At 39.4% G+C, this 19320-nt stretch overlaps 1 protein-coding gene across 3 annotated transcripts in view; it reads left to right on the top strand.

Annotated features, from left to right (window-relative positions):
* GPD2 (glycerol-3-phosphate dehydrogenase 2) overlaps positions 1–19320 on the top strand; it is a 59442-nt gene that overhangs the window by 23572 nt on the left and 16550 nt on the right. For all 3 annotated transcript variants that reach the window (XM_083841436.1, XM_083841435.1, XM_083841437.1), the window contains exons 4-8: positions 816–940; positions 1950–2047; positions 3084–3247; positions 17777–17941; positions 18678–18822. In XM_083841436.1, the coding sequence (XP_083697562.1) occupies positions 816–940; positions 1950–2047; positions 3084–3247; positions 17777–17941; positions 18678–18822 (697 nt within the window). The remainder of the gene's footprint in view (positions 1–815; positions 941–1949; positions 2048–3083; positions 3248–17776; positions 17942–18677; positions 18823–19320) is intronic.

The following is a 19320-nucleotide window of genomic DNA, read 5'->3' as shown; positions in this document are numbered from 1 at the left end:
CTGGTGTTCTGGTACATTTACATAGTTATGTGTTACACCTTAAATATCGTCTATGTTAAGGAAAACCTCCCTCTTTATTTGTCTGTTAAACAAATACGGTTGCATTGGAGCCCTGCCACTGCTGTTGAAGTTCACCATGCTTTTCCTTTCAAGTCTTCCTCCAATCCATAATCACTTGTTTCAGTAGAATAGCATTAAGGTTTGGTTGGTTTTGGGTGCTACAGCTTTCTTGAGGAAACTCTTTGGGGAGCAAAATAATGGTTGTGCCAGGATTCATGGTGGTATTGTGGGGATGACTTGAAAGCGTTGATCCAGGGGGCTCTTCCTTGGGCGTGAGCACATCAGTGCCAGGAGAGCCCATCACAGGGCACCTCTTAAGCAAACCTGAAGAAAGAAGACAAAGATGCCAGTTGTCTGCCTGGCTGGTATGCTGTTGGAATTATTGGTGTGATAGATTTAGAGCTCTCTGCTGCAAAGAGTTAAGAGTATTCATGAAAATATTCTGTTCCTGCCATGAATACAAACTATAATTTGCTTGAGGGAGCATGGCCCCTATAATGTACTGTAATGCCTTTCTATTGTGAAATATCCAGGTTTTAATGTGCTTCTGTTTAAGTTCTGTTTTGACTTTTCCCTTAGGAAGAAGGCTAAAATTTTTCATTACAATATAGACAGTGCACTACACTTTGAATACAAATTTATCCATGTACAGAGTAATTTTTCTTGTGATTGTCTCTACCCTAGAGAAGTGTCTTTAATGAATTACATACAAATTGTGTAATTTAAGAAGTTAATTTGGTTTTCTGGTAACACAGGACTAAAAACAGCCCTTCTAGAAAGAGATGATTTCTCATCAGGGACCAGCAGCAGGAGTACTAAATTGATCCATGGTGGAGTGAGATATCTTCAGAAGGCCATCATGAAGTTGGATTTTGAGCAGGTAATTGTTTATGCTGGTTGTTAAGCAAAAATTGCTAGTAGACACTTCCCCTATCCCAATTATATCCAACTTCTCTTTATTTTTTAATACTTGACTGAGTATAGTGGCTGTGCAGTACAAAACAGGAAAATGTATTCTCCAGCTGAACTTTCCAGAACAGGGAAACTGGTGCAGCCATCTCTGCATAAATTCACTTATAGGCAATCTAATAGGTGTACCTTTTAGACTGTGTGTGTATATATTGGGAAGGGAGGGCAGAAAAAGGGTTGGCTTGAGAATAAAAAGAGCTTCTTACCTGTCCAGACAGGAATTTGGGGGAGTGGGGGAGAAGGGGGATTGTCTTGATTTTTAAAATGGATAAAGAAAATATGGTAAATAAGCAATTGTATGTTAATGCGCATGTATTTTTGTGTTGCCTTAGTCTGGTGGAAGCATGATGTTCTTGTTTTGAGAAATGAATTTGTCGTCTTATTGAAACCTCTCTAACTAAATATATTTTAATGGTCATGATACCATTAGATAGAAAAGGTGACTAATTGGGGTAAAAAAAAAGCATAGTTATCTAGCTATAGAAATCAGCATTTCTTTTTCTCCCAAAGAACAACTTTATATTGATTGATACGCATTGATTTGGAGAGGAACACTTCTGCATTTGCAACTCAGAGTCAGTACAGGATTTAATCGTGGGAATCAGAACAGAAGCAATACCTTGGGATGTTTTCTAAACCTCCTTAATAGCTTCCAGTTCATAGTTAGCAGTAACACAGCTTGTTGGCCTTTGTGTTCAAATGAAAAATTGTTCAACTGATGTGCCAAGATACCAGAATGACAGTACTCAACTTGTTTGGAAAATATTTTTATTAATTTTTGAAATTTTCAGCAAATGGTAGTGTGTTCCTGAAAGAACTGTAAAAATTACGTATTTGCATTGGTAAGCAGTTTTCCATTAAATGTTGCATGTTGAGACAAAACTGGGTAACTTAAAATTCACATATACACTCTTTTACAGTACAGGATGGTGAAAGAAGCACTTCAGGAGCGTGCAAATCTGCTTGAAATTGCTCCTCACCTATCAGCTCCTTTGCCTATAATGCTACCTGTTTACAAGTAAGTTCTGCTATTGTACCTCTCCTTTACCATTTCTTCTGACAAGCAAGGTATTTCCCTAGAGAAATTTACATAGAGAAGTTTACAGATGTCTCTTTCCAAGCGTGTCTTTAAACCTGTCACAAATTTTGTCCTCCAGGAGGTGAGATGTTGCTGTATTGCAGTAGAGGAAATTCTCTTATGGCACCAATCTGCTATCACCGCTGCCCAGTAGCACCACTTGGACTTCAGCTCTGTGGTGCATTTTTACTGTTACAATAGGTGTGAAGGAGAGGAGTTCACAGCTGGAGTGAACTCATAAATCCCAGAATATTACTTACTGTTCCTTCCAGTACATCCTTGTCTTCAATGCATGCTATAGCATAGTTTTCTTTACAAGGTACTGCGTAGTCCTAACAACTGCCAGTGTCGGTGCAGTAAGCTGGCCTTCTGCTGTATGTGACAATTTCTTGTTAAGAGAACAATTTCATCATCTTATGAGAGACTAAGTGGTTTGTGTTAGGTGTTCTTGTATCTGTAAGGACAGTTATTCAGTAGAACAGGCTACTTGTAAAAGTGAGTTTTTGATTAATCTTAATGTATGGCCTTATTCCTGTCTTAGGGGGCTTGTAATAAGGGGAGCTCATGGAGGTCTGCAGTGGACTGTATTTAGTTGATCTTGTCTGTGGAGGAGGTGTTACTGAGATGTGCGTTTCAGGACTTTCATCTCTTGCCAAAAGCTGTGTCTTGAAGGAAGAACCAAGCTTTATTTTTTCATTTTACACTGAAGTAGAAAAACAATTTATGACCTTAATTCTAGGATAAATACAGTCTTGAATGTACTTAACTTACTGTAGTGAGCAGATTAGTTGAAAATAAAGTGAACAATACATCATAACTTTTTCACTATATTTTGATATGGTGAATTTGTATGATAGTACAAAACTAAAACTAGTGTAATATAGCATACTATGTTACTCAGTGTGTTCTATATTAAAACAATAAGTGCATGCATGCATTTTTTTATTTCACTTCATTGGAACTTTTTTGCCTGCAGATGGTGGCAATTGCCGTACTACTGGGTTGGAATAAAACTGTATGACCTCGTGGCAGGAAGTCAGTGTCTGAAAAGCAGTTACGTCCTCAGCAAGTCAAGAGCCTTGGAGCTCTTTCCAATGCTACGCAAAGATAAGCTTGTTGGAGCTATTGTCTACTATGATGGTACGTTCCCTTCCAGTGTTTTCATTATTACTTTGAGCTGTATTGGGGTGGGGAGGGTGGGGGGGTTGGTGGGATGACACCCATATGCAACTACATATCAGGTATGCTGATTCTGCAAAGGGAAGAACAACAACTTGAAGGATTCAGTTTGCATCTGAATTTGTCTGTCAAATGGATGCTTACATTGCTCACTACCATAACTTATGGGGTGTGCAAGAGAATATATCTGTTTTCTTGGCTAGTGGGTATAGTGATATGTGAAAGCCTCCTAGTGTTCTAGTGATTCCCTACAACTACCCAGCTGTGTATGACTTCTCTGCGTTGGAGAGGCCAGGTTCTTTCTGCTGCAAATATTCTACGCATGTGGTACTTGATTCTTCAGCCTGTTTTGTCCAAGAAGTTAAATAATCCTCATGACTATACTGTAAAAACTATTCTTAGTCAGTTAATAACTATATATTGTTAGGTTTCAGAATCCTGTGTTTACTTTGGGCTTTGCCTTGTTTTAAATACAGTTATGACCCTAGTATAAAGCATGTTATGTAGAACAGTACTTGCAAGTGTTTGGGCTGAACTCTTCTCAGACAGAACACTTACTCTGAGGAATTGTCCGTCAGGCAAGTGTGGTCATTCCAATAATGCCAAATGGTTTACTGTTGTATACTTCTGGTTTGAAAATAATTTAAAACCAGATTTAGATGATCTGGCTCCCAGTTGTGGTTCTTACACAGGGTTGGATGAGGTCTGGATGAATTATTTTTTTGTACTGGCAATAAATCTCTCTGGTCTGCAAAAAGAGCTTTCATTGTAGTTCTAATCAAATAGTAGAGGCTTGAACAGAAACCGTTTGAGTCTTATAGCAACCCCTTCAAGTGAAAAGATTATAAAATCATGAGAGGAAAAATGCTTCCAGCTTGAGTTAAGACTATCTGATACAATAGATTAAAGTATGTTTGTGTATAGTATTTACACAAAATCAGTGTCTGAGAGAGAACATAAATGCTTTCTGCAAGTCTTACAACGTTCATTGAGAATAGAATGGTGACTTAATAGAACTTACTATTGCGGTTGTCTTGAAACAGCAGTTTTCATGTTCAGAAGTGTTCACACTTATTCACATCCCCGCGTTTTGAAGGATTGTAATTCATCTTTGTAATGTAAGAACAGATGAGCCTTTTTGTCTTGTTCTGTGAAACAAGTCTCTAGTGGTAAGTCTGTAGGAAAGTTTTGTAGCAACAGGTGCCTTGGTGGATCCTCTGAGAAGAGAGTGCCTTAACCCCATCTCTGTCCCTTCAGAATCTACAGATACACAAGACAGTCTGTGAACAAAATTGGTGAGGAATTAGTTGGCTTCCTTGACAAATAGCTACCTAGAAATTTTGCTTGTCTAGGATATTAGTTTGTTTATGCACAGCTGTCTTGAGCGTTATCCGTATTGCAGTATCTCAGTACATTGTAATGTTATGCTAGTTTTATCCCCAAACAGCCAGAACATCAGTGTTCTTAAATACTGAATTTTGTAGAGGAAAAAAAAAACGATGAAAAGCACTGCTCAAGTTGGAGTACCAGGGTATACTGTTGTAACTTTCTTGATGCACTTGATTATATTAACATATCTGGCAGGTAGAGTATTTTGTGTCAGGCTTGTATGCTGTTTCGCAGTGTTTTCATTGGCATTGGATTTCTATTCCCCCTTCTCCAGTTCTCTTCCACTTACTTTCCAAAAAAGAAAATTTTGGTAAAACTTCCTTGATAGTATCAAAATATCAAAAAGTCAAATGTGTTGAGGATAGTAGGAAAAAAGACAAATTCCTCCAAAGAATAAATAGCTTAAAACACTGACTTACTTCAGTAGTGGAACAGTTCTTAGCTTTTACCTGCACATGTAGTTTTTGACCTTTTAGAAGCCAGAAGGGTCTTCACACAATTGATTTTAAAGGTAGTATTTTTCCCTTTTTAGAATTACATTTATACTATTCATCAGTTTATCAATAAGGGCTTTTCTACTAGGAAGAAGTAGGAGGGATTCTTAAAACACACTGGGCTTGGGTAGTATTTGTGTGGCTTCTGACAAACATGCATGTTGGTAATTGTAAGCTACATGATACAGAGCCCAGCGGAGTAAAAACAGACCTGGATGCTTGTATAGGTTCTTATCTGGGAGGGAGTAGGTGAGATTAAAAGGATAGACTTGCCTTCTTTAGGGTGAAGTAAAAATTATCTTCTTTATCTTTAAGACACAGAGTAAATAACAAATCTTGTTTTTTAAATAACCTCTAGTGGGGCTATGTGGTACTTCAACTGTGCCAAACTGAAGAAACAAAAACTTTTGTGTACTGTAAGAAGAGCTGCTGTAAGTACCGTGCATAGAAGTAATTCAGGTTTAGTTTTTCATTATCATAAGCTATTCCTTCCCTTAGACTGTTAAGGGATCCCAGGAGTATGTAAGAACAATGAAGTGGTTCTCTTAACTGTAATTACACTTCTCATAAGAGCATTAGAACTTAGGAATCTATAATCTGTTGAAGTTTTTTTCTGATTAAATAGATGGTTTGGATATATCATAGATATTTACTACTTCAGCATTCTAAGGATATGCATTTACAAGATAACCTTAAAGTTGATCTTCAAGTTTGTTGGATGAATAATTGTTTTAAACAGTGTTGCAATAAATCTAAAAATTCATCACTAAGATACCATGTGGTCTTTTAGTAGAAAACATCTGTGCAGCAATACAATGCAAAAGTCATTCAGACCGGGATATCTCTGGTTTTCTTGCATTCCCAAGCAATAGGAAACAAACCCACATTCTGCGTATTTAAAACAAAGTATAAAATAGAAGGAGAAGGAAAAAGGGGGAGCAATGGAAATGTGCAAATAGTGAAGGGCAAATTATGAAGCATGAGGATTGTGTAATCACTGTTTATTCGTGCAAGTTCAATAAAGACAGGTATCTGACAGGCTCTTAACAATTTCCCTTCAGTGGAACAGCTGCAATGCTAGCAAGACCTTCAGACTAATGTGGTGAGAGATCTCAAAAACAGACTTCAGGTTTTGCTGCCAGTGGAAACAACTCGTTTATGCTAGTATAACTGGCCTTATTTTGCTTTTGTTATCTGTAGTCGCCCAGAGTCTTATTACTTCATATATTTTTTTTCTGTAGAATTTAGAGAATTACTGCTTTGCAGTTTAAAAAAAGGACAAAATGCGTAGCTCCTCAAAACCTCATTGTGTAGAAGTTTCTGAAAGGCTGAGGTATCACACTTCTGAATTTGTGATGCAGCTTTGAGGCTGCGTGTTGTCCAGAATAAGAACTTTCTGACTGTTGTATACATTTCTAACATGCTGCATTCCAGGATGAAATTTTCTATATGGATGTACACTGTAGCATTTCTTCCATAGGTCAGTCTATGGTCTGCAGTGTAGATGGGCTCACATTGGATTATAGCATGTTAACTGATTTATCTTGAACAATTAACCTGTGTTCTGTTAACAGTGGATCTGCTTTAAGTCATGTGTCAGCAAACACGTTAAATTGTAAATTTCTGATTTGAATTTTAACAATACACTTTCATACTCTAAATCCAAAGGAATGGAGGACAAAGGGAGTAGGATTTGAACTTAAAGTGGAGAAGGGGAAGATGAGGTTGAATTACACTCCTTTTAGTTCTTTTACCAGAAATAGTCATAAACTAGAGCATTAAGTAATAGCAAAAAAAAAAAATCAGAATATTTGAATTTTAGAACAGGTCATCTTTCTTCTCTGTCCATCCTTTCCCTGTCTTTGCCATGTAATGAGTAGATAAACTAGTCTTTTAAGAACACTGTCTTAGCTGTTGTAGAAATGCAGCTTCCTTATTTTTTTTCTCTATTCCTGTCTCTCTCATACTTCTATTTTTTTTGTAGTTCTAAATAACTTCTAGCAGAATCTCACTGTTGGGCATGTTGATTGCTGCCACCACCACCAAAGGGAAGAATTTAAAATGCTCATTATGTAGGTTACTTTTCAACTGGATAAAACCACCTGTCCAGCAATACACATATTGGTTGCAATGTTCTTTTGTCAAAGGAAAGATCAGAAATGCTCTTGTTTTGTTTTGTAATTGTTGATCAAACTAGTGGCATGTCAAATGATTCATTATTCATGGAAATTTTGTGTTCTGAAACATTGCTGTGGTCATCTTAATTACATTTTAAAAATTGTTTTTACAGGCAAAAAAAAAAAAAAGATGGTGCATTATAAATGTTGGAAGTACCAGCAATAGCAAATCAGACTTTACCAGAGGCTATTCTTGCTCTGTCTCAGCATCAGGAAACTAAAGCATATGTTGGATGTTAGCCTGGGTGTACACAATGTGTCCTATTTATTCAAGGTTTTCTTTGAAGCCACAACTTACAAGTTTGTTTCTTAGGGGTACATGTCAGACTTAATTTAGCATTTGTTGGTATTAGGATACTCCTGAATAGCAAAAAGGCAACATTTTGGGGGAAGAATGTGGCTGCTATCTGAGCAGTGATCTGTCAGTTTCATTTATGTAGCTCAAGGAAAATTGGAAAAGCAGCACTGTGCAGAACGGGGCTGAGATTTCAAGATCATACGCAGAATTATTTTAAAGCATTTTAAATGGAAGAATTAATCTCCATTTAAATCATACATAGTTCCTATGTTAAAAACTAGGGAATACATTAAAGTAGAAATGCAATTGTCCAGAATATTTAAAGTGCTTAGATATTCTAAGTGGCACATCTTCTATCTTTAGGTGCTTGCAGACTTTTTTGTTTACATAATTTGTCTTTCAAGATGAGCCTTTAGGTATGTAAAGAAAATTTGTGCTTGAGTCAGTCATGAATTTAAGATTTCAGGGTTTCGTTGACTCTGCTCTTTGAATTTGCTGTTACTTTCTGAAAACAGGAATTAGCATATACTACTTCTGTCACTGTTTGGCCACATCAAGGTATTTGATTGCTTAATGTCTTGTTTTACAAATTTCCAGTATACTTACTGGAATGTAAGTAGCTGTTCTTTGTATTCATGCATTCTCGGTGCTTATTCTCTCCTGAAATATTTTAATATGAAGGTTATTTAAAGATAGAAAAGAGAAGCTTTGGCAGAGGATTTAGCTTTCCTTGTTTACAGCAAACCCCATGAGAAATCCTTCCCAGGCACACATCCGTGCACGCACACACATACACACATGGACACAAAAATCAATGCAAAAGAGTAGAGCATTCATTAAACTGTCAAAAATGGAATAAATGCTTTTTTTTATTTAGGATCTTGTAGCTATTTTCCTAGTATTTGTGTGTCCTGAATTATGAAATGTTATAGCTTTATAATTCATATTTGACAAATTAATATTTTGAGAATGTTATGAGCTGTAATAGGGGTATTACCCTATTATAGATGCAGACAACTGCGTGACTTTTTTTCCTTCCCTGGATACAAAAACTCTCTGACAGTTTGTCACTAAAAAGATTTTTCTATAGGTGAAATACACCACTAACCATATTTCTTGGTATTTCAAAATTGAAACTAGATGAATGAGAGAAGCCTTGCAGGCACACTAACTGTAGGTACAACCTGGAAAAGACTCTGTATTCTCCGTATCCAGTTATTTTCAAATAGATTTTGTCCCATGTTATATATAATAGAGTTGTATGTGAAATCCTGAAGAAAATCAGCAGCCTGCTATGAGAGAGCTTGTAAAGCTAATACTGGCTGCCTCTAGTGGAATACATGCAAAATGAAATGCAAGTCTTTGGCTGAACCTATAGAAGCAATGGTATTTTTCTTTACTGACATTAGTATAAATATTAGCGGGGAAGGTAATCTGTCATAAACAGTACTTCTGAATTCTCTGATAAAATCAGCTGAGTCTCTGTTTACTTGCCTTGCATCTCCATGCAAGGTGACTTGAATCATGTAGTGCTTTATCCATCAGAGCCTGTTCTATCGTTTTCAAAAGGAATAAAATCAATAGCTTAAAATGGCTCGCATCTTTAACCCAGTTTTCCTCTGTCAAAAGGTACAGCTGTACCTACGGGAGCGGTATTTTGCTCACAACAAAAGGCTGAGCATTCCAGAGCACTTTTTTTTCCGGAGGCGTCGTTCCCAAAAGCATGCAGATGATAACTGCATCTCCTGCTGTACCTGTAACAATTTAATTGTGTAAGTCAGCCCAGTCAAGCATCCCCAGCTCATGACTGGGAGACATGAAATTCATTGTCATTATTGTCCCTGTCATTTTGGATCATTATATCCCGCTGCAGAATTTTCCTCACTCCAGTGCTTTCTTACCTCCAGGAACCAGGGATTATGGCTGAGGTTGGGGTGGGGGCAGGACTGTGAACTACATTTACCTCAGGGGAGCCACAGATTAAATTGGCTTTGCTCTCTGACTTGCTGGATTCATCTGTTTGTACGCTGTGGGTTTAAGGGTGGAAGTGATGAATATTCTAGTGAATTCTATGCCTCTTTCTTTTTTTTAATACTCGTATAAGCAAAGGATGATTTTTGTGTCCCTTAAGAAGTGAACGGGGAATAATTCTTCAGATCATCTTACCTAAAAGATTTAAGATTATTCCTGAGCAAAATGACATTATTTGCACATTGTGCCACAAACACCTTAGTATTCCCCAGTGTGCTGTGGCTTTTAGAGGGAAGACTCCGTCGAAGCATGTAACTCTGCTGTAATTTATGTGTGCGTTTTATGTGAACTTAATAGTAGGTCGTTAGTTAATATGTACTCTGTTCCATATTGTAGCCAGGATTATATGTATGTTGAGGGAAAATCGATGGTGTGGTTCCCGTGATGCTGCACCTCGTGTGAGACGCTCCATGTGCGGATGTGTTTCCGTCCCGCTGAGGAGAAGGAGCCAGCCCAGGCTCGTGGGGGGCACGGGGTCTGCTCTTGCCCTGGCTTGGAGGGCCATGAGGCTGCGAGCGAGCTGTCCGCACGTGGGACAGCGTGCCGTTCAGCGCTCCTCATCCTCGTGCTGGTGGCAGCTTGTGTAGGCCAAAGGCACCGGAGCCTGTGGAGGCGGTGGGGCGGCCATAGGTGCCCCACGCCTCACGGCCACCCTGCGTATGTCGGCCCAGCCCCATGGCGCACTGCAGGCCCTGTCCCCACAGTTTGGGGGTCTTCTCAACTTCCCGTTCCCTTGGAAGGTTTCTCTTGGGTCATGCAGCAGTGGTGGCTGTCTGTCCTATGAAAACAGCATGTGCATAACTAGCTAATTAGTCCGGAGTTGGTTCATGCCTAAAAAATAGCAGCTGTGGTGAGCAAAGTAGAAGTTGCCTCTAATTTAAGCTTGCCTCCAACCTAAGCTGTTACCTCGTGCAGTGCAAGCCTTAGCTGGGTCTCGCACTGTGTCGACAGGCAACACGCTGTGCTGGCATCTTGGCGTTGCTGCGGCCACACCACCATGCCAGGCAGAAGACCTGCCCTGACGGTTGTTCACTGTGACACTTCAGCACGGTTTCCACAAACTGACAGTGACAATGTTTAGTTTCATTTTAACACTGTGCTTTTACTTACACTGACACCGCAATATGATTGCAGTGACAAGTTGAAGGCTGATACAAAAGAAGTGGGAAAGAACATAGTCATAAAGCAGTAGCACAACAATTTCAAATTTTCTCTTGCCTAGTACGCCTAGATACTGTGCCTTGTTTTTGTGTGCTGATACCTTAGTTTCAATTCAAGTTTTAGCTTCTGTACCATACCATGATAGTACAGTTGAATAGATGAATGTTCTCAGGGTGGTGTTGTGTGATTTTTATTTTTAAAGCTTTTTTGGGCCTTCTGTTTTTATGTATTCCATTGTTTATATCTGTACATAAGTTGGAATGTCATGTACTTCAATTTCCTAACCTTCACTGTGATCCTGTTTTGTTTTTATCCATATATACAATTTTCTTGGTTACAGCTTTCTTTGTTCCTTTAATTTTGCCTTATGAAAATTGTGAATTTTATTTCTCTAAGCTTGTCTTGTAAAATAATGCTTATAGCCCACCTTAGGCGGTCTTTGCTGTGTGCTCTCAGGCGGTGTGTTAAGGTTTAGTAAAGGTAGCCTTCATTAATGAATGGGCATTCTGTCTCCATGCCTCTGAGGAGTGGAACCCAGAAGTTGGATGCTAATAGTTCCTTCTATTCCTCCATCACTAATAGGATTGGGGAATTCTATTTTTTTGTGGTTTAAGTTGGTGCTAAATGGAGGAAGCAAGAACTTACTTAAATGACTGTTAGTGTAGTATTTAAAAACTTGATACAAATCTGAATTTGAATCTATTTGAATAAATTTACCTGTGCAAATGCCAAACTCAAGGCTTTCCTTTCTATTAATGCTGCTGTGGAGTTAGAGCCGACAAATGTATGCATCTTTGGTTAGATCTTCAATAATTAAAATAATGTCATATATCTTTTTTTCCTCCAGTGCAAAATACATAGCTAAATGTGTATCATCTTTCCTACTTGGTTAGGACATATTTCAGCAGCATGGATAACTAAGTGGAAAGCAGAATACAAATTATACATGATTTGTGTAAGAAGTATTAGCAGTCTGGCATGATATTGCTGTGTTAGATGTGGGTGTTGATGGAACTGATTTAACTGAGTCAGAATGCTCTTCCCTCTAAAGCAGTCCAAGAACAAATGCATGTATGCTATGTATCCTAGAAAGTCTGTTAGTTTCTGATAAATGTTTGACCTGGCTTAAGTTTCATGTGATTCAGAGTTGAGAAATAGTTTGGATCTGAGGGCATCTTTAATTACTTGACTCATGAGTCAAATTTGATGTTAACATATCAGCTTATTCTACGTAGTTTTGGTGAAAAGAACTTACTGTGTTCTTTCTGAAAGAAGTCTGGAACAATCTTTGAGTCATTCCAGCTGATTCACAATACCTAAACTTGGAAATAACTGGTTTCAGTATCTACAACAGATGTTGAGTTCCTGTTTTAATGCTTGTAATAAAACTGTTCATGTAATTAAGCACTTTCTATTTAAAAATTGGTGGATGCAAGCAGCCCTGATATCTTAGTTATGTACATTGATCTATAACTATAAATCAGCCTTACGTTTAGTAAGGTTTTGTCCCCTTACGTTTAGTAAGGTTTTGGGAAGGTTTGTATATATAAAAAAAGAAAGAACACTTTTATGCACATAAAACATGTTATTTGATTTCATGCACTGTTTTTCTTTCCTATATGAATGCAGTTATCTCATGCAATGTTGATGTAGGAGTATAATGTATAGGAACACAAGTATACTTTTCAAATGGCTTTTAGAACATCAGTGCTTTGAGGGACAATGGACATTAATGTTTTGATGATCCAGCAATATCCCATCTTGATATAGATGATGGTTTTTTGGGTATGTTCTAAATCCAGGGGGCTACCTTGTGAGTTGCAGGCTAAGTATTTTGTTCAAGTAAGTAGAGCTCAGTGATAACAGTAGGGGAGTAACATGCAAGCATTTAGCTTGCTATTATCCCAGAAGGTTTTTAAAAGAACAGAAAACAAATGATATCTTTATGTGGAGATACAAAGTTGTGGCTATACTGTGGTCTTAGTTCTCTCATGCAAATACTTCTTTTAATGCCTTTTTCCTTTCTAAAGAAGCCTGGTAGGTGCTTCTATGGGAAGATGTGTCCTCTTGAGAAAGTTCATCAAGATTGTCATGTAACTTCTTGCATGGCTAATTTCCAACTCTACATTAAGCTCGATGTCCACAGCAATAACTAGATATGCCTAAATAGAAAAGACTAAATTGAGAAAAGGTGAGAAGGCTTTCATGTCCCTTGCAGGGACTAGCCTGTTCCTTAAACCAAGAAGTTTGGTTTCTACTGCAACAGCATAGTTGCAGTATGTCTTTTCGCAAAACGTGTTTGGGGCAGTTGTTGCAGTGTCTGTGTGTGTTGTTACATCAGTAATTGTCATGCAGCAGCTGTATTCAATAACAAAGTGTTGGTTCTTAGCTTAAAGTTAGTATGAATATAATGTTACTGGTAGGATTAACAGAGGTTCCAGCCTCTCAGTCACTGGCTACTGAGTGTTTATTTTCAACTGAATAGAGTTGCAGAGGAGAGAGCAGGAGCTGATATAAAAGTAATAGGTGTCAGAGTGACACAGTACAGAATATACCAGAACTACCGGAATGCCTTATTAATATGGTGGTTTTCACACAATACGACTGAATCAGTCATAGACAAATTTCTACAGTCTGTGGGCTTTGTTACCACTACTGGCTGTGGTTCAGCATTGATAAAAATAAAATTGAATGTACACTATGTGCACTCTGTAGGAGGATTCTTTCAGTGCCAACGGAAGCATTGTCTGTTCTTATTTGAAGAAATGCAGCGTTTGCTACGAAGGAATGAAAATAGAAATTTCCTAAATTACTGAAAAATTATAAACCAAATGGCATCACTGATCTTAAAATTATGTGGAACACTGACAAAATGTCTTCAGGCACTAAATGTCTTCAATAGCATGCCTTCTAAGAATAAGGTGTTTTCCTTTTTAAGAGGATTTGGTGTCACTTTAATGAAAGCAGTTAGGCCAGAGTATTGGTAACAGCAACGTTGGCTACCCTTAGCAAAAATTGTGATAAGTTCAGTTTTGTTATACAATGAGCAGATGACAACAGTAAATAATGAGAGGTGGTTCTTTCAGTTTTTCCTAGTAGAAGTAATTCAGTGGATTTAAGCACGCTCTTATTTTTGAGCGATACCTCGGGAGGAGTTACGAAGAAAACTCGGCATGTTCCAGCAGTTGGCTCTTAGACGTTTGTTCCAAAGCTGCTGAGGTATGGCTGCCATTTGCATCACCTTGAGATGCATCCAGCTGACCACAACTGGCAGGAATACAACAAAGTACCTATAAAATGAGCCCTCGAGCAGCAGCACTGAGACAGCGCTTACCTGTCCGGGACAGGGTGTTTGCAAACATCTGTTGGTGGTGCATCTTGTAATTATAAATTGACTGTATCGCCCTTAGGTTAGTTATGAGGTCTTCAGCAGCTAACTTACTGTGGGAAAGAATCCCAAATTAATTGGCTGTAGCTGTTCTGTTATTGTAAAGCAATTTCTTGTTTTATCGCAACGTTTAGAAGAAACCCATGGTTTAACAGAAGGGTGAGCAAGGGGAATTATTTGTTTTCCGTTTTGCTTTGGAGCACCAGTGACTGATGTGAAGGACAACGGATGCAAAGCCATCTTAAGTAGATAATACAGAACCTTGCACAGGAGCCTTTGGTTACCTTGCCGTTTATCATACAACTACACCTTGAGTTTCCTGGTCACTTTCTGAACATGGTAGAAGCTCTAGTGTCAAGAAAACTTTCTCCAGAACAGGCATGTAAAGCTAAGCTTAGAGGCTTTTATCTTAGTTCTGGAGGACCTGAATCTTTGGCATTTAACTAAAAAATAAAAATAAAATAAAGTTAAAAAAAAAAAAGATTGGGATGCAGAATTTTTGCTTTTCTTTTTGTCCTCTCTCTAGCTCTTTCTCTCTAGAGTGATAAGGATCGTTGAAGTACCAGAACACATTTCAGCCCGTTTGGAATTGGGAATGCTTACTATTTCAAACCTAGCTATTTTCAGTCATGCTAGTTTACTTTAATCAGTGAAAAATTTTTTGTCAACAATGACTGGTACTATAGTGAGAACTAATCTGGCTACAATACCTTTACGATTTTATGATAGCTGCTTTGCATGGAGGAACAGCTACCACTTCAGATTTCAAGAAAAAGATAACTGTATAGGAAGTACAAGGTTTTAATGTCATTGCTTGGGGGGAAAATGTGTGCATGTGAGTTGAAGGGCCCTTAAAAAAAAAAAAAGACCAAAAACCCTTCAAAACAACAAAAGAAAATCTTGCTGAGTAGAAAAGCTATTGTACTGTGACCCCATCTTACCAAACTGAGGTATTGTTCTCCACAGATGATATATTTTTGAGCTGGTTAAGTCACTCCTCATTCCTTTCAAATCTAGACCCCCATAGATCTCTGCTTGTACCCTGAAATACTCCAGGACTCTGCACCATAGGTTACCTCGGTCTGAAGCCAGCTGGTTTTTCTAGATGCATAGTTAATCAGGAACTGGTTATTTCTCAGTCCTCTTCCTGCAAATACATTACATTGGCACTCAGAGTTCCTTTTAGACAGCTGAGAATTGAATAATAGCAAGGGGGTTCTTGCATCAGAATAATGATGAGGGGAAAATGGATGAGGAGCATGCAAATGCTGCCTTGAAGAGTGGTCCAAATTGTGCAATGCACTGAGCATAATCTCCTTAGGTCGCTCTGACGCTGAGAATAAGGAGTTGGGCAAAAAGCTGCATAACTCCTAGATTTTAGGCTTAACAAGCAATTATGAATTATTAATTGCTTGTTCTTTTTTTTGAAATTTCACGTGTTTTCACATTACTTATTCTGCTGACTGGCTTCTCCAGATTGCTTTTGGTCTGGACAAACAAGTCGTGGAACTGTGAAGAGGCAAGCTTGCAGAACTTGAACAGTAAGACTTGCCACGGACAAAACTACTACGAGCTGTTGCTGTAGCTTGTGCTGCTGTGGGGCCAATCTACGCCCTGCAGCACCCTGAGGAAAACCTGTTTGTATCAGCTACCAGGTTAGGTACCGATGGCAAGAACAAATCGATGAAGGTTCAGAAAGTAACCGAGGAAGCCTTCTTGGTCCTAAGTCCCTTCTAAAATAAAAGAATAAATTCTGCTGCATGAAACAGGTCCTTCAGGGTTTCATTCGTACATAGATGGCACTCTTCTTCTAGGGTAGTGTTTCTGTTGAGCTGGATTTCTTGCTCTGCGCTGCCTAGAGCTGCAGCATCCCATAGGCCAGGCAGCCCCCCAAATCAAGCACCAGAGTGAAGGGGGATGTTTCCAGATCACTGCACTTCTGAAAGCCTTTGACCCTGGGCTAGAAGAGTTTTCTGGGTGTGCTGTGTTCTGCTGTACTATAAAAGCAGCTACTGTAATGCAGCTTGTTGCTGTTCTTTGTCTTCTTTCCATCTAGTGCTCTGCTCCCTTTGTGTATGAGAGTGTACATTCTCCACCCTTCGTTAAAACGCAAAGTTTTGAGAGACCTCGTAAGGTCACTTCATTCTTTCCCTGACACTGCTGCAGCATAAATGTTGATGCATTTGTTTAATGATTTGCCTGCCACTTCTGACAGATGGTTGTTTAGTCTTATACATCTGCTGTGATGGAGCATCTGCAACTTTTCTTGACATCTCGCTAAGCTGTTTTGCTGTTCTTTTCTGCAGTTTATTCTGGGCATTGTTTGCGGCGCTGAATTGGAGTTACTGTTTGTTTCTTCATCGGTGCTTTATCATATTACTGTTTCTGTTCACTTCGCGTAACTTTTCTTGTGATTGAAGACTGGTGGTGCTGTACTGTCTGAGCTGGGTTAGAATGAGAACTTTGGAGAGGGGAGGTGGCACCTTCGAGGCCATTGATCCCATCTTTATAACTTTGCCCTTTTAGTTACAAACAGATTATTTGCACGGTGGTTCAAGATGCACAGGCAGAATCAGAAGGACCAAACTTTGCATAAACCATTTGTACTAAACATTTGGAATGCTGGCAACATAAATCAACAACAATATCTATTACAAATTCATCACTTTACCAGTATTATCTTTGATAGAACTGGTCCAAACATGTGGGTAAGTGAACCGTATCTCAGGAAGCTTAGCCCTTCTGTAAATTAATTATTCAGGACACACAGAACCTGGCCCCTTTAATGTATAGTAATTCTTTCTAGCCAGCATCCTGGACTTTAACTTCAGTGGCAATAATAAATAGGAAAAGTCTCAGGTGAAGCCAGTATTTTAAAGTAATTAATCATCTTCCCCTCACGGTCCCTCCGCCTCACTCTTGGTTTTCTTTAACGAGGAAATTTCAGTAATAAATCTTTAATGATATATGTTAAGAATCGTTCATTAGTTCTTGTCTGCTTATTTCTTTTTGATTCTATGTTGTATGTTGGGAAGTTAAAATGCATATGAAACTCTAAGTTATAGAAAACTAACTTAGCGCAATCTGAAAGACTGTTTCTTGGGTTTTGCATGTAGTCTGGTACAACTTCCAACGGGAATTGTTGATTAATAGTAGTGGGGCTGTCAAACAAATACTTCGGTACGGCACCAGAATTACAGCATGATCACACACAAAAGGGTAAAAAGGGATTCGTCTGCTCCTAAATTGGGGGTGAAAGTACTAATTCTCAGTCTGAAAACATGCGGGGGGGCAGGATGTTAAATGGTCCCCGCTGCTGGCAGTGCCTGTGGGGGAGAAAGGCGAGGGCTGTGCTGCCTGTGCCGCAGTCGGATGCTCCAGCTCAGCACAGAGGATGTATCTGTAAATAATTCTCGTTAGGCGCGAGCAGCCATCACGTCTATTCGATGTGACAGGGACAGATGTGACAGATCGGTTCTGACACACTTCCACGCCACCAGTCCGTGGCTGGAGGTGACTCGTGTCCTTCCCCCGGTCCCGTCCCCGCTGCAGGACAGCACAACGACGCGCGGATGAACCTCGCCATCGCCCTCACTGCTGCCAGGTACGGCGCTGCCACCGCCAATTACGCTGAAGTGCTGCGCTTGCTCAAGACGACGGACCCGGGCAGCGGGAAGGAGCGCGTGTGCGGGGCACGCTGCAGGGACGTCCTCACAGGTGTGTGTCTTGCACGCTGCTGGCGGAGGCGTGGGACCAAAGGCGGCGCGGTGCCCGGCGGGGTGTCGCGTGGCTCGGCGGGCGCTGCGCACCCTTGGTGCTGCGCAGCTGGTGAACACGACGGCGCTCTCCAGCAGACTTCATTGTGCTTTAGCTGAATAGGAAAGTGCGCTCTTAAGGGAGCGTGCTTCTCGTTAAAGAAACAGAAGTAATAAACCAAAGAGGAATGGGAAACGCTGTTGGTAAATATCAATGAACTGACAAAGGAGCCATCTTCCCAGAGTGCAGTGGCATAGCATTAGTGTCAATCATCTTGAACTTCTGTCAGATTTTTCACTCAAATCCTAGTGTTTTGGCAGGGTAGACTGAGCTTTACATCCAAACCCTTCTGTCAAGCAAAGATGATATTGTAAAATGCTGTGTTGTACAGTAATAATACCATTTACTGAGTCTATGGGTTGAGACTGAAATCTCTCGTCTGGGAGGCAGATTTCAGCTCAACTTCTACCCTATCTCCTACCCTGCCTTTGCAGATAAAACAGAATTTTACTGCAAAAGGTTTTCTTTCAAATCTGGTATTAAATAAAAACTTTTAATTTTCTAAAAAACAATTCCAGCTGTTCAGACAGACAATATACTTTACAGTAGGTTAGGTTCATAGGCAGATTAATAATACAGAGTGTCAGTGGGCACGAAAACAAATGGTGCACATGATTGATGCTGTTTTCTTTCACAGGGCAGGAATTTGATGTCAAAGCCAAATGTGTTATCAATGCTACAGGACCTTTCACAGACTCTGTGCGCAAAATGGATGATCAAGAAGTACCAAACATCTGTCAGCCAAGTGCAGGCGTGCATATTGTGATGCCTGGTTATTACAGGTAACGATATTCAAAACCTAACCCATTTGTAACAATCTCTGCTGGTGTCTGTAATAAACAAGCTTGTGGAGACACAGTTGTGGTTTTTATGGTAGACTGGAATGCTTTTTTTTCTCCTTTCTTTTTTTCTTTAAGAGAAGATTCTGGTACTATGCCTATTAAAATACCAGTTTTATCTAGTCAAAAAAGACTGAAGTCTTACAGTTTGTAGCTGAAGCTTACTATGGCAGACCTGCTGCTGAAGCAGAAGGACATTTGGGCAGAGTATATGCCACAGACTCGTGAAAGGAGGCTTTTCTAATAATGGGTGAGTTGAGCGTACTGACTGCTCGTTTACCACCCCCCTCAGAAAACAGAAGGTGTATAAAGCCTTCCAGAGAGGTTGCCACCTTCTTGCAAAATTTTCTTTCCTATTTATTATCAGGCTCTCTAGGCAATGTAATCTGTAAACAGTACCTCTGCTGTTACACTCTGCCACTGGTATTAGTCTATATCGAC

The sequence above is a fragment of the Anser anser genome, assembly GCF_964211835.1.
Source record: "Anser anser genome assembly, chromosome: 6".
Classification (NCBI taxonomy): domain Eukaryota; kingdom Metazoa; phylum Chordata; class Aves; order Anseriformes; family Anatidae; genus Anser; species Anser anser.
This window is presented reverse-complemented; position numbering and strand designations above follow the sequence as displayed.